The sequence below is a fragment of the Hermetia illucens genome, chromosome 1 (assembly GCF_905115235.1).
Source record: "Hermetia illucens chromosome 1, iHerIll2.2.curated.20191125, whole genome shotgun sequence".
NCBI lineage: Eukaryota > Metazoa > Arthropoda > Insecta > Diptera > Stratiomyidae > Hermetia > Hermetia illucens.
The window spans coordinates 164,045,961-164,061,610 of NC_051849.1; the positions used below are offsets into that span (position 1 = coordinate 164,045,961).

Sequence of the window (15,650 nt, forward strand, 5' to 3'; positions counted from 1 at the left end):
AGGGTGACAACCCTACACTGAAAACGACTTGTTACGAAGCCACAATAGGAGCCTCGGTCAGGGGGATAATACAACGAGGAACCCGGCGACAAAAGAATAACGATTTGCGCATTTTCTCATGGAACGTGCGCTCCCTATACATAGATGAAGCTGATGAGCAGCTAGCCCATACGCTGTTCCAATATAGGGGTAATGCGCTGATGTGTTACAGGAGATGCATTGGACAGGGACCAGTTTCCTGAAGGAGGGTCACTACACCATATATTATAGTGGCCATCCAGTAAACCATGTGCTCGGAGTACGTTTCTTAGTCAGCCAAAAAATGAAACCTGTTGCTATCGGCTTTGAAAACATAAGCGAACGGCTATGCACTCTGCGCTTGCGAAGCAAGTTTAGAAATATAAGCCTCAATAACGTTCACCCCCCTACAGAGGAGACTGCAGAGTTGGAGAAGGATACCTTCTACGAGGCAGTAGAACGAACCCTCGAAGCCTGTCCCAGATATGATATCAAAATCATTCTTGGGGATTTTAACAGCCTAGTAGGGAAGGAGCCCGTATTCAGGCGATTCGTTGGCTCCCATAGCTTACACCAAAATACAAATGATAACGGACTGCGGATTATTCAGTTAGCAGTGTCACACGAAATGGTTGTTGGAAGTACCTGGTTTGCGCGGAAAACGGTCCACAATCATTCATGGGCCTCTCCAGACGGGACCACTTTCAACCAAATAGACCACGTGCTGATCGAACGCCGCCACCTCTCAGCCTTGATGAATGTCAGAACATATAGGGGGGCCAATATAGACTCGGATCACTATCTCGTTGGTATGGTGCTCCGAGCTCGAATAACAACACCACCCAGAATCCCCTCTGACAATCAGGTGAGAGTTAACACTGAAGCCATCCACAACACAACCCTCCGCGATACCTATAAGAGGGAAATGGATGCCGCAATAACCGCAGTCAACAGAGGACCTGGAGGTGGAGCATCAACAAGTGATCTTCACAATCACCTGAAGAACATTATCATTGATACGGCCACAAACATACTTGGCCTCAGCCGCAAAAGGAGTCGGAACGGCTGGTTGGACGATGAATGTAAGCTGGCAACGGAACGGAAGAATGCCGCACTCCGAGTAATGTTGCATTCTCAAAGAACGCGGGCACGCGGAGAGACTTATCACGAACTCCGTCGAGCGGAGAAGCGACTTCACAGACGGAAAAAGGAAGCCTGGAGAACCAACAAGTCTGTGAACTAGAAAAGTACAGGGAGCAACCACACCAGGCACGGAAGTTTTACCAACAAGTGAGCAGGATGAAGCCTTATACACCTCGATTCTCATCCTGCCGGGACAAAGAGGGAAATTTGATTTCCAAGAGAATTGGCATATTGGAGCGATGGGTTGAGTACTTTGATGAGCTACTGAACAACCAGAACAAAGACGAGTTGGAGGTCCCGCCAACTGAAGACGACGGCTAATACTGCCACCACCAAGTATAGTAGAAACAGTCCGTGAAATTCATCGGCTTAAAAATCATAAGTCGCCAGGAACCGATAGAATTACAGCCGAATTGGTTAAATATGGAGGCGACCAGTTATACCAAGTGGTTCATCAACTTGTGCTCAAGGTATGGGACAGCGAATCAATGCCTGACGATTGGCAACGAGGCATTATCTGTCTCATACATTAAAAGGGAGATATGACACAGTGCAGCAATTATAGAGGTATCACGTTGCTCAGTACCATCTATAAGATATTCTCCTCTATCTTGCTAGGCCGGATAGCCCCATACGTCCAGAACATCATTATCCCACACCAAAGAGGCTTCACTCCAAGCAAATCAGAAACAGATCAAATTTTCCCACTGCAGCAAGCGATAGAAAAACTGTTGGAATATGGATAGCAGTTGCACCATAGCATAGCCATGGGAGAGTTCGGTATCCCGACGAAATTAATAAGACTGACTAGGCTGACCCTGACCAATGTGCGAGGCCAGATAAAAGCAGCAGGATCACTCTCAAAACCATTCGACATCAACAACAGTCTAATACAAGGAGATGCCCTATCATGTATCCTCTTTAACCTGGCCCTGGAGAAAGTGATCCGTGATACTGAGGTAATTGCAAGAGGTACGATCCTCTTTAAGTCCGCCCAACTACTGGCCTATGCTGACGATATCAACATCACAGACATCCCGGTTTTGCGCCGAGGTCCACCAACTCAATATCCCTGAAAGCTGTCTGGCGTCCTGGCCTACGTCATCGCTCCATCTCAGGGAGGATTTGCCTCGTCTTCTTTTCCTACCATAGATATTGCATTTATAGACTTTCCGGGTGGGATCATCTTCATCCATACGGATTAAGTGACCCGCCCACCGTAACCTATTGAGCCGGATTTTATCCACAATCAGGCGGTCATAGTATGGCTTCTAGATTTCATCGTTATATATGCTACGGAATCGTCCATCCTCATATAATTTTTCGTGCTAATAGCTTAAGTCTCCGAGGAATACCTACATGAGGTCTGGCAACATAATTATCTTGTACCGAAAGCCTTTTGATCCAATAATGAGACGTTTCGAACGAAAGTTTTTGTAAACTGAAAAACGCTCTATTGGAAACCAACAATTTTAGAAACATTCCCTTCTTACATAAAGGAAAATAAGTCAGTTTATAAAACTTTATTGAAAAATTAAGTTACTGTACATAAAAATACAAAACATATTAGTTTTAGGTAATATTTTACGTCATTCCGTCTACTTTATATTTTATACATACTCAATGCACAATATTTAAGACTCGAACCTCCGTTACTTTGAATGGACCCCGGAACATTCGCCCCATCCTCATGAGCCACAATTCGTTCTTCAACTATTGTCAACTAACCCCAACCTGTCAGTGTGACGCGCGTCGGCTGTCGTCTACTTTTTGGCTTTGGTTTTGCAGTTTCCTTTTTTCCGAAGGTTTTCTTTCCTTTTTCTAAACCAATCAACTCGAATATGGGATCAAAGAAGCATAAAAAGCACAAGTCTGAGCGTCGTGATCGATACGAGGGTGAGTAGTGGTGTTACGTGTGAAAATATTGCCGGCGTTTGGCACTGTTTGCATTTCTCGGCCCAGGATCATGTCCGAGCGGAATTGCTAATGATTGTGAGCCCTTGACCTAGTTTACGAGAAAAAAGAGGATAAATTATCGGGGCATGGTCACTTTGTGGGAGTTATAGGACATCGTGCCAAGGGTTGTTCCCCTTTCGGGATGCAGAGTTCATGGACTTCCAATGAGAAGAGTTTCGGTGTTCTTGGGATTTGCAAGTGTAATTTGGAAATTTAAATGTAAAAAGTTAGTTTTACCGGTAAAGCACGGATATATTTTGTTGTTTTGCTATTCGGGTCCGAATACATCTTCCTTTTTCCGTTGTTTGGAAATATTTTGATCCTCGTTTGAAAAAGCTGACGCGAATCCCACAACCACTTCGTTTTTTTGATAGACTAAGTGAAAATGAATGGAATTGATGTGGGAATATAATTAATTCTATCGCCTTTCCTTCCAGAATACAGTATGGATCGCCCCAGCAGTCTGAAATTGATACTCAAAGTAGGCGGCAGCAATTCCACTCCTGAGTACGGGAACGATTCTCCTGCGTTCATGCCTGACCCGGAGACCGGCAATCCCTCATTCATCGATGACTACCCTGACAAGCCGAAGAAGTCGAAAAAGAAGAAAAAGAAAAAGGATCGCGAGAAGAAGCACAAACACCACAAAGAAAAACGCCACCGTCACCGAGAAGACTCCAGCCAGGAGGAAATGAGTTACGGCGAAGAGAATTCGCATCAAATGCAAGAAAACATTCTTCGATATTCAGGCATAACAACCGAACACAGTCCAGCATGTCGTCCAGTCACGAAACCCATGATCCCCATGAAAATCGAGGAGCCAGAACGCTCACCGTCCCTCAGTCCGGTGAAAAGTATTACAGATTCAGTGCCTCCGCAAATTCTCATTCCTAGTCCTGGAGGCGCTTCGACTCTAGGAACGGCGTCAACTCCAGGCAGCACTGCCGCACTTACTCCTAGAGCTCTCGAGGCTCCGAAGACGCCAAGCTCGTCAAGCGAATCAGGTCGCGAGCCACGGAGCTGCGTCATAAAAATGAAACAGAGTCGGTCGCCGTTGTCCAAGCTGCTCGACTATCTTCTACGCTCCTTAGAAAAGCGCGACCCTCATCAATTCTTTGCGTGGCCTGTCACTGACGACATCGCCCCCGGATACTCCACAATCATCACGAAACCAATGGATTTCTCGACAATGCGGCAGAAGATCGACGACAATGAATACACAACACTTCAGGAGTTCGCCGACGATTTTCGGCTCATGTGCGAGAATGCGATTCGCTACAATCATGTGGAGACTGTTTACCACAAGGCGGCAAAACGGCTTTTGCACGTTGGCGGAAAGTTACTGCAACCCGAACATTTGATGAGGAGCCTGAAACCGCAGCCCGGATACATGCGAGAATTGACTTCTAAAGAGCTTGGATTTGATCCGCGGTTCTATCAAGACGTGCATATGATGGACTCCGCCGATGAAGGAGCTTCAACGGGTGCTGAAGAGCCAACAGCGGCCCAGTTGGAAGAGGAGGAGAAACGCAAGGCATTGAGGTGAGTGTTTTTGTAGTTTTCTTCCCTTATCTGAGGGGGTTTCTTCGTAGCTTTTCTATTAGATCTTAAGATTTAATATGAATGAATGTTTGCATTTAATGTCATGCAAGCCATAAATTCATCATCATCAACGCGCAACAACTGGTATCCGATCTAGATCTGCCTTAATAAAGAACTTCAGACATTCGGGTTTTGCGCCGAGGTCCACCAATTTGATATCCCCAAAAGCTGTCTGGCGTCCTTTCCTACGCCGTCGCTCCCTCTCAGGCAGGGTCTGCCTAATCCAAATTCCTCGGAAGATTCTTTTCTGGAACGAGTTCGTAATTTTTTTGGCTAAGTACCAAAGTCTCCGAGGAATACATGAGGACTGGCAAGATCATTGTCTTGTACAGTAAGAGCTTTGACCCTATGGTGAGACGTTTCCAGCGGAACAGTTTTTGTAAGCTGAAATAGGCTCTGTTGGCTGCCAACAACCGTGCGCGGAGTTCATCGTCGTAGCTGTTATCGGTTCTGATTTTCGACCCTAGATAGGAGAAATTATCAACGGTCTCAAAGTCGTAGTCTCTTATCTTTTTTCTTCCCGTTTGACCAGGGCAGTTTCATGTTGTTGTTGGTTGGTTGGTTTTCGGTGCTGACGTTGCCACCATATAGAGAGATCTGGCGCGACGTGCTCTATCTGGATGAAGGCAGTTTATACGTTTCGGGTTGCTCTTCCCATGATGTCAATATCAGCATCATAGTTCAGTAGTTGAGTGGACTTAAAAAGGATGGTCGCTCGCATTTACCTCAGCATCACGGATCACTTTTCCCAGGGCCAGGTTAAAGAGCACGTCTGTTAGGGCATCACTTTGTCTTAGACCGTTGTTGATGTTGAATGGTTTCGAGGGTGATCCTACTGCTTGCACATTGGTCAGGTTCAGCCTAGTCAGTCTTATCACAGTTTTACCCTGGCTAGCTGTCATAGGCGGCCTTAAAGTCTATGAAGAGATGGTGCAACTGATATTCCAACAGATTTTCTATCGCTTGTCGGAGGGAGAAAATCTGATCTGTTGCTGATTTGCCTGGATTGAAGTCTCTTTGGTATGGGCCGATAAAGGTCTGGGCGTATAGGAAATCAGATGGCCTCCTTTACTTAGGCAGGATGAGTATCGAGGTGTACTTACTTTTATAGTTAAAGCAGCCGTTTCGACTTTTTTGTGACTGGGGCTAAGTATGTTTGTGGCCGTATCAATGTTTACGTTCTTCAGGTGATTGTGAAGTTCATTTGTTGTTGCTTCATCTCCAGGATCTCTGTTGACTGCGGCATACATTTCGCCCTTATAGGTGTTACGGAATGCTGTGCTGTGGATGGCTTCAATGTTAACTCCCACCTGATTGTCAGAGGGGATTCTGGGTGGTGTTGTTATTCGAGCTCGGATCATCGTGCCAACGAGATAGCGATCCGAGTCTATATTGGTGCACCTATATGTTCAGAACTGAGAGGTAGCGGTGTTCGATTAACAGTGATCACTTTGGTTGAAGATGGTTTCGTCTGGAGACGTGTATGTATGTTTGCGGACCGCTTTCCGCGTAAACCAGGTACTTCTAACAACCATTTCGTGTAACACTGTTTATTCAAATAACATCCGTTATCATTGGTATGTTTGCGGTAAGCTATGGGAGCCAACGTATCGCCTAAAACCGGGTTTCGTTCCCACTTGGCTGTTAAAATCCCCAAGTATGATTTTGATATCATACCTGAGGCAGGCTTTGGGGGTCCGCTCAACTGCCTCATAGAAGGTATCCTTTTCCGACTCTGCAGTCTCCTCTGCAGAGGCGTGAACATTAATGAGGCTTACATTACTAAATTTGCCTTGCAAAGGCAGAGTGAATAGCCTTTCGCGTATGGTTTCAAAGCCGATAACAGCAGGTTTCATTTTTTGACTGACTAAGAAATCTACTCCGAGCACATGGCACATGGTTTCGCGGCTATGGTATAGACAGAATCAGAACAGAAAGTTGGTGCAAAATTAATATTAACAACAAATGAGTTGGCAAGTGCGGTTGTAAAAGGTTAACCTCATCTAGAGATGAGCGAAGTATAAGGGATATTTGTATCCAAAATAGAAGGGCTTCTTCATTGGTTATGGGAGGGGAGGGGAGGAAGGGAGTTGTTAGTTCAGGGAACCCCTTACCATCCGATCCCTCCGCCGGTCGAGTTCAATCTTCTTCGCAATAAGAAGAGTCCGAACATAATGCGCAATACGATTTCAGCTGCCAGCGCTCTTCAGCATCTCTCTGACAATGTTGTCTGGAGAGAGCTCCCCTGCATCCCACCTCCCGACGAAAGCCGTCCCACCTCCCGCAAGAGGAAAAAGTGAGCTCAGCGTCGTCCGCCAGTCCATTGTAGAACACACAATCAAGAGATCGCGCCTTCCTGATCTTGTGCAGGTAAAACTGATAACCTCCATGCCCACCTAGAACTAATCAATCTCACCATGCGTTCTGTTCAACCACGGGTCTAATCTGTCGATGAGCCGCGCAGTCCATCTGCCCCTTGGTTCATTTTGCCAAGAAAGTAAGAGTGCATTGACATCCTTCACGGGCAACCACCTCTCTTAAGGTAGATAGCTTTGCGCTCCTTGGCAAGGAAGGAACGACGAACTTCACCGGATGTGATACGATTAAAAACCGTGTTGAGGCGTTCCTTTGGCGATTCACCCTTTGACGTCTTTCACAGTGTAATTATGCGGTGTTTCCAACGATTAATTATCTGAAATAATAAAAACTTGTTGTTTATTTTTCGTTGGTGTGGATATTTATTCTTGCAAATACCGATATTTCGGGAACCACTTGTTCCCTTCATGATTGCTAACAAGTTTGCTCATCTGTAGGCAATAAGGTTGTATTTATACTAGTCTAAATCTATACTATACTATGCTAATTATGGCTAAATTAGATTTTTAAAAGACTGATATCTAAGTCCTGTAACTGAGTAAATATTTAATTGTATTCTAATGACTAATTTATCTATCCTGAAAGAAGAAGAGGTTTATTTAATTAGTTTTTTAAATGATGGGAAAGAGCAATTGCCTAGATCTGAATTCAACCTAGTGTCTACCGGCTGCTTGCTAATGAACAAGCTTCGTAGGCGTGGTTAATTTTTCTTACCTGCTTTAAAACCTTCAAATCCTCGGCGCTTATTTTATGGCCGCATTCCACCATATGTTTAGCCACCATAGATTTAGTAGGTTTTCGATAGAACTTGCAGCCAACTCTGCCTCCTTCATGGCTCCCTAAATCTGGTAGTTACCAGTCTTTTCGTTTGTCCGATATACACCTTCGGATAATCTGAGCAAGCGATTTTATAAATGCCCTCATCTCCTCTACCATTTTTCGGTCTTTTTCCCCAGCCAGCTGGGATTTTAGCTGGTAGATACGACTTGATCCTACCAGTTGTATGTCAAACCTTTGCAATGTCCCTTTGATTTGCTTGCAAACTTCCCTTCCTCGACATCAAAGTGCTAAAGAGGAATAACGGCTTCGAATTCGATAGATATAGGAAGCCATCGAGTACACAACGTACCCTTGTTAGGACATCTCATCAGCATAAAGTGGCCGCCTACCGATCAATGGTGTACAGACTTTTGTCTATACCACTAACTAAAGAAAGCTTCGAAAAGAAAAGGAGTCTAGCGTGTAAGATCTAAGCTGTTCCCGACCGAAAGTTAAGGAGGTCTTGGGGGGGTTTTGAAATATCTATAGAAGAGCATGCGTCATGTTGACGTACATAAGAAACGAAAACTTTTTTTCGGTATATTATACTAAAGTGATAATGGGATATGAAGCTCATACTAAACGTCATACTTCTCCATTTCAATTACAATTAACTTTTGTAAAATATCTATAAATCAAATAATAATTTCATTTGACATATCCACTTGCAGGATCGAAAACGAACCAAAATCGCGCTTCGAGGCCTATGTGGATGATCTCACTGCCGAAGAAGTCTTAGCACAAGTTCAGAGTGCAGCACAAGCTGCAAAAAAGAAATTATCGGCTCACAGAAGAGCGCATGACATGGGATTCCTTCGACAAAACAAAGATGGGACAACGTCCATGAAAATTCTTTTACATGATGAAAATGATGGCCGCGAGAGGGTTGTTACTCTTGGAAATTTCATTGGAAAACTCCAGGAAGGTTCAGGACAGTTGCAGGGATTCCGAGAGGATCGAAGGAATTCAGCGAAAATCGTTAAACCATTGAATTATGGAGCGTTTTCATCGTTTGCGCCAACATTTGACTCGAGGTTCTCGAATTTGAGTAGGGAAGAAACGGAACTAGTGCTACATACGTACGGTAAGTGGAGGAAAAAAGGACTTGTTCAGAGTAGACATTTTTTATTGTTTAAATGCAGTCTGATTGTTGTGATGATGTAAACAGTGGCTGAGGTGAAGTTGATTTGATTAGCAGTTCGAATTACATTTTTTACAAACAGAATTTACACAAAACTCCCTGGAATTTGATGAATAATTAACGATTCCCAACTCAATGATTTTTTTCTTAAACACTAATTGCCATCCCAGGCTCTCCCTATTCTTTCTTAAAAATTTGTTTATTTCCCACTGGACTTGTATACATTTCTTGATTCTCACTAGGAATTTTCTGGTAATGATTTGCTTGGGACTCTATAGTGTCTCTATCCATAGCTTCCCCAAAATAAGTAAAAGGTAAGTAAGGTGGTGGTCCGGAAATTGATAATTGTGGTACCATCTAAGGTATAATATGTACCTACTGTGTTCTGTAACCAGATGTTGTATTTGTATGTTACAGTTTGAAGTGAAATAAAACATTTCGAGCAACCTACCTCTAATAAATTTTGTGTTAAAATAGTTTTATCGTGATTAAAACGTTTGGAGTGATCAAAACCGCGTACATTGACTCTATTCTAGCGCTTGGTGCATCTAAGAACGCTGGTGAATGAGAAGCGACACGGATCTCGCGCCCGCCTCGTGTGACAACGCAACTTCACAGCCATACAATAAACTCCCAAATCGGATTGTGCGGCGGAAAAAAACACGTGTAGGCGCCCTAAACTTGGCACAGGCCGTCGAAGAGTTGTACAAAGTCGATTGAAAACGAAAATAGAAGGGAGAGACTAGATACAACAAAAAGGTACAAATATCGATCAAGTATAAACTGTTTTGAAGGATGACCGCCATGTGAGCTATAGGTTAATAGAAGTACTCTTACAACGGTTATACCTGAAGCTGCCGTACAATGTACGACACGAAGATTTGAAGAAACGAAAGAAGTAAGCAATGTTTGTGCCGCGTGAGTTGACTCCTGAACGACGAGAGCAATAAGTTTTCATAAGGGCAGAACATTGTAGACAAGATTAGGACCATGTTTTCTTACCAAAAGTTAATTGCAGGAAACGTAACCTGCTGTTTTGCCATCAAACCCGGGAAGATTCGACAAGACAATGTTCCCGCACACAGTGCAACAACAGTTTTCAACACAAAAACAGCACTTAGCGGTTGTACAAGGAGTCCGAACATTGATAGCAGACTTACGAACTGCCGAAAAAACTTATCATGAATGTGTCACGCAAAAGCGAAATCAATTTTATTTGTGGTTATTCCCATTCCTTGACAAAGCGCTGATAGATTGCCTTTTGCCGCGTGGCTTATATCCGCTGAGAAACGAAGTGCAAATTTTGAAATGCTTCGTGTTGCGTGCAAACGGAACAGTCAAACGAAAGTGTTTGGTCGCCAGCAACCCTCTTATAGTACACATTTAAAAAAGGCACATAGCTGTTAATCAAATTGTGGGTGGTCTGCTACTTCTATTGTTGCCCCCTTCGCCTCTAAATTGTTAGCGTAGAGTAACTATTGCCAGAGTCCTATTACAATCGTAATACTGTACCCCCCAACTGCAATCTTTCTTTCTGCAAATATCGTTCAATTCATTGGTAGCCTTCACTGATGCGTAGTACTGACAATTACAATTACACTATCCTACCCCATTTAGATCGAAAATGTCCAGCCTATTCCAGCTGGAGAACGCAAGAACTCCAATATTGGGGAATGGGCGCTCATTTAATTTATCTTTATAGCCAAAAGCCCACTAATTGAATGCATTTATGAATTTCTCTATCTAGTTCCTGGAATGCGTAAATGTCTCTGTCATCATTTACTGTTTATACTTCATGAACGGATTTGCCTTTTACAATCGGGCTTGAGATCGTCTTTAATAAAGTTTGAAGACATTTTATACTGTTGATCATCAGATACTTTAGTCTTATTTTGCTGACTTTATTTTCCAACATGTTCCTTATCTGCTCTTATCATTTTTTCTGAAATACACAGCCCTTCTTTTAAAGTTTTGTCGGAAAAAAGGTTCATAAAAGTTTATTAAAGTAGGTTCGCTGTCTGCCCGTCTGTCTTTTTTCCTGCTGAGCTGCCCATTTAAACCTATACAGGTATTTGCAGAATCCACCATCCTCAGTGAGAAATTGCATGAGATTGTAGTTTACCTCTGCGTACCTTTTTTGTGTCTCGATTTTGGGAATCCATCCACCCTTCTTCGATTGTTCCTATCGTTTGTTGTCTTAACGATTTCTCCCTTTTGCTTGCCAATCAAAGAGAAACCTGGCCTATCATAGATATGCAGCATATCATCGACTAAGATGTTGCCCGAAATCATTCCAACTATGGCGTGCCACATCGTGTAGGACGGTTCTGAAGCCAAAGCGAACTTGAATGGCTACTCGATGCATTGCATTTTGAACTAAGCCAGCTGACCAGTTTGATGGGGTTGATGGTTAATCTGCATGTCGGTCGGTCTGATAAGCCTCCAGACCTCTCTATTAGACCGAGCAATCTTTTATACGAGTATATTACTCGTTTCAGCGCTCCCATAGTGTCCAAAACGTATATAGATCTGTGCGAGAATGGCTTACCAGAAAATTTATCAGCTTTGTCTAACCTCTATGATTTTCATATAGTAGTTCAGGAAAAATGCCATCGACGAAGGCAGTCTCAAACAACTATAGAAATATGTCCGACCTCCATTTAATAGCCAAGTGCTTTGTTTGATATTTCGGCAAGGCCCTGCGCTTTGTTATCTTCCGTCTAATGGTCTCTGGAATTTGTGGCCGTGTCTGCCCTCCTGAAGAAACAAACTCAAAACAACTTTCACGAAGAGATTGGGACATGTAATTTGCGTAGTTTACAACTCTCTAGACACTTCCCCTTCATCTAAGCAAAATTGTTTGAAATAGTCCGCCTTGCTTCGCTATGTACCTAGGGTGAGATTTCTTCGAGCTTCCATGAAAACATCCTCCCTGACATCCTACTCAGTCCTAACCATACATCTCTGGGCCGTTTCATTAATTCCATTACACGTGGACCGAAGACAGTTTAGTGTTCCACCAGCAGTTAGGTCTTCTAAGTGGGGAAAAAGAACATCTCAACGTCAACGTTAGTCAACGTGAGTCGCATGCTAACAGGAAGCATTCCGTGATATGGAAGGCTCTCTCCGAAGATCTCTGATTTGGCCTGGTCTAAACGCACTTACACAAATGTTTGTTCGTTAATTACTTTCGCGGAATTCTATGATGTGCTCCACATCCTTAGACGTGCAAGCCCCCCAACCGCTTGATTGGTTCTTCCACCTATGAACTCGACTCCGCCTTTCCGGTATGTATTAACATAAAAATTGTTAGCCAATATGATATTTAACTGCGCAAAGGCCATCCATCCCCATTGACCTTCCGCATTCGGTAGGCAACGCATTAAAGTCGACGGCAAGAGCATCTAACTCAGCATGTCGTCGATTTCAGCCAATATCAGGCTTCCAGACTCCGACCTATCAATTACGCCTGAACTGTCCACGGGCAACCGGTGTTCAAAACGTTTGTGGGTTCCGGCTGGTCTGTTAGTTCCGAATGTCAAAGCGGCCCATGATCGATTAAAACACAATTTGATCAGCCAGCTGAGCTAAAGCGGGTTCTGGCAAGCCCGTACGTGAGTGGTTGAGGCGCCTGGCCAACGTTCGCCGAAGATGTCGTCTAGGTAGTGAGCTAGACAGATTTTATGTCCGACACTTTTCAACGTCAGGATTCAACCGTTAATGGCGTGCAGCTTGCCGGTACGTGTATGGAGTTTTCAGTTTAAAAGGCAGCCGGGTGGATTGTTTAGGCATAACTGACAGTACTGCTGGAAAGTGTGTGACTGGTGTAAGCCTTAAAACATAGTGTAACAACGAGCAAAGGAGCGATGCTAGCGGCAGCCAAACGGTGCAATAAGGCATGCAATAATAGATCTTCGTTTACGGTCCTATCTGTCATACTTTGTTTGTTTTCGACGCTTTACCCTCCGATTAAGGGAGTCCTGTGCCAGAGGCGTGCAAATGCATTCAAGATTGCGGCGGTCTACACGGAGCATTAGCCCATAGGGAATCATGCCGCCAGGCTCGGCATGCCCTACAATTCGTATTGCCGAAATTGCGGAGAAGGAAGGGAAACCCTCATGCACTTTCTCTGCAGTTGCCCAGTTCTAGCTAGAGTCAGGCTGCGCACACTGGGTAAACCATTCTTTGGGAACCTCAGAGAGATTTCTAGCTGCAGGGTGGGGGAGCTGCTTTCCTTCGTGAATGCTAATGCCTCCCTGCTCTGATAACAGCAGTCACGGTGTTAGGAGTTTGTGGCAGCAAAACGGCGCATCACAGCGCTAATCGCGCTCCTCGGAACGGCCACTGATACCTACCTACGTACCTATCCTACCCTCCGTTCTACTATGTTTTCAGTATAAGGTAGAAGTATGTATACTCAAACTCAGCTCAAACTTGGTCCTATCGTCAGGTTTTTTTTTTCAATTCGACACTTGCAGCCTTGCTACTGCTATGATTTTAGGCACTATTTCCCCTACCGAGGTTTTAATCTTGTGTTTTTTGGTCAGATATTAATTGCTGAGTGTTCTTTCTTTCCGCGTATCCTATTGTTTCTCCACACATTTGCGATTAGACGATTGTGTCCCATCTGTGATAACCACTTTATCGTTGAAGGACTAGTTTTAGGGCTTTCTTTGGATTCTTTACCCCGCGGCTTAACTCGTAATGGCTGTCACCATATTTTTGATTGTTCAGTGTAAGTTAAGTCTTTAATAAATTTAGACAGTTCAACAATTTTACCTTCAGAGATTAATTCTAGACCATCAGCGTCTGTATCCTTTGTGAGCCTATTTTTTCTAGATTTGTTAACAGCGTTCAACGATAAGCTCCGCTTTAGTAAAAATGCAATCTAGAATTTCTAATTCTATTTCCTTCGACCTTTCAGTAAGTTCTTCCATCAGATTCATTCACTCTTCTTTTGAGGGATATCCTAGGTCGAAAACTGCTGATGAACCCCTAACTTCCAATTTGAGAATCCTTCCCGATTTAAGTATTCTGTTTGAAAATTTCTTCTTTACCACAATATTCATCACAGTCCTAAGTGTAGTGTACTTGGTAGAAATATTTTTTGATAGGAAACTGTGCAATAACCCTCAAAACTACTTTTATTTTCAGGTGACGAAGTCGGCGCTGAATACACTGAAAGCATTATGGACTTCACAAAAGACAGTTCCTATGCTTCCATTCTAGCGGGTCGACTGTTGGATTATCTAACGAACGGAGAACACCGGAAAACCATGGCCACCATCTGCGAATCACAATATCAACGTTACGAACAATCTGAGTTGGAAAAAGCTTTCCCTGACCCTAAGACAAGTGAGGAGGCCGAATATGAGAAATATAAAAATGTGAAAATCGATTTCGTCAAACTCCGTACACTTTCAAATCTTGGAATCGATGTATCGTTTCTGGGTGAAATGGAGCAAGGAATGAAATCGTTCAACCAAACGAAGAAACTACAGGAACAGCTCATAGCCAACTTGGCGTTAATTGAAAAGCTTCATAGTTCGCAACATGATCGACTCTCGCAGCCTCTGCCACCGCATTTATCGAATGTCGTTCCTGCTGGCCCCGAGGAACATTTGTTAGCGTCGCAAATAACTGCAAACTTGACTGAAATTGCTAAGAAGCTTCCACCTAGTGCGATATCCAATCCGCATGGATTGAGGAAAGCAATGGGAATGTCAAATGGTGAGTTCTAGACCAATATTTTCATCACAGTGTTTCCAATGATCAATAAGTCCAGCTAGCGGAATATCGATTGTTGAAAAAAAAAGATATTAGAGGAGGAAAATGCGTACCTATTTTGAATGCTTCTCCGTTTTATACGTTGGATTGTCTTACGTTGAACTTTGTCTCCAAGGACAACAAATTCACTCGAGTGTCTAATATTTTTTTTATTTTTCAGTTGGGCTCCCACCGCTTCCACAACGGCAGATGATTGTCCCAGACATTCTTCAGGAAACTTGCACACCGATATCGATCTCATCCAATACAACCGAGGTCCCAATGGACATTGAAACTGATTCGAACGTCAATCAGAATAACTCTTCCTCAGTCGATTTGGAAAGTGAGCTACGAGAGTTTCTAGAAAATGGGGGCGAAGGGATGACTTCCTCACATCCCGATGATAATAGTATTGAGCAAATGTTGCTTAATTGATGATGAATGGACTCGAATTTGTTTCTGTTCTGAACATTTTATATCGACGCCAATTGATAGAGTTTTATTGTTTATGCCAAGCAATAATAGATTCTTTCTATTTTAAAATATATTTCATTTGGATTATAATGCGTTCTCAAGGAATTGTAATCAATTATTAATATCAGTAAAGAAAGAGGTACACCTTTGGTATTTGTGATAGTCGCCACACCAAACCCTTAACAAACGTGAATTTTTCCTCCGGTCCACAGAATAAATTCATTGTCTCTGAAAATTGGAGGGGAACCTCTGAGTTCCCCTAAGCCGAAGTTGAAGGAGTTGTACCTGTGCTGGCCTTTGGTTGGTGGTGCAAGATTTACATTCATAGACTCCTTCCCATTGATGTAGATATTCG

General features: G+C 43.4%; 1 protein-coding gene across 1 annotated transcript; it reads left to right on the forward strand.

Annotated features, from left to right (window-relative positions):
- The first annotated feature begins 3,002 nt into the window (after positions 1–3,002).
- Positions 3,003–15,339, forward strand: LOC119661533 (bromodomain-containing protein 7). The gene is made up of 5 exons (XM_038070913.1): positions 3,003–3,057; positions 3,555–4,659; positions 8,586–8,998; positions 14,210–14,785; positions 15,003–15,339. The coding sequence occupies exons 1-5, from the start codon at positions 3,003–3,005 to the stop codon at positions 15,254–15,256; spliced, it is 2,403 nt and encodes an 800-aa protein (XP_037926841.1). The 3' UTR covers positions 15,257–15,339.
- The last annotated feature ends 311 nt before the right edge of the window (positions 15,340–15,650 follow it).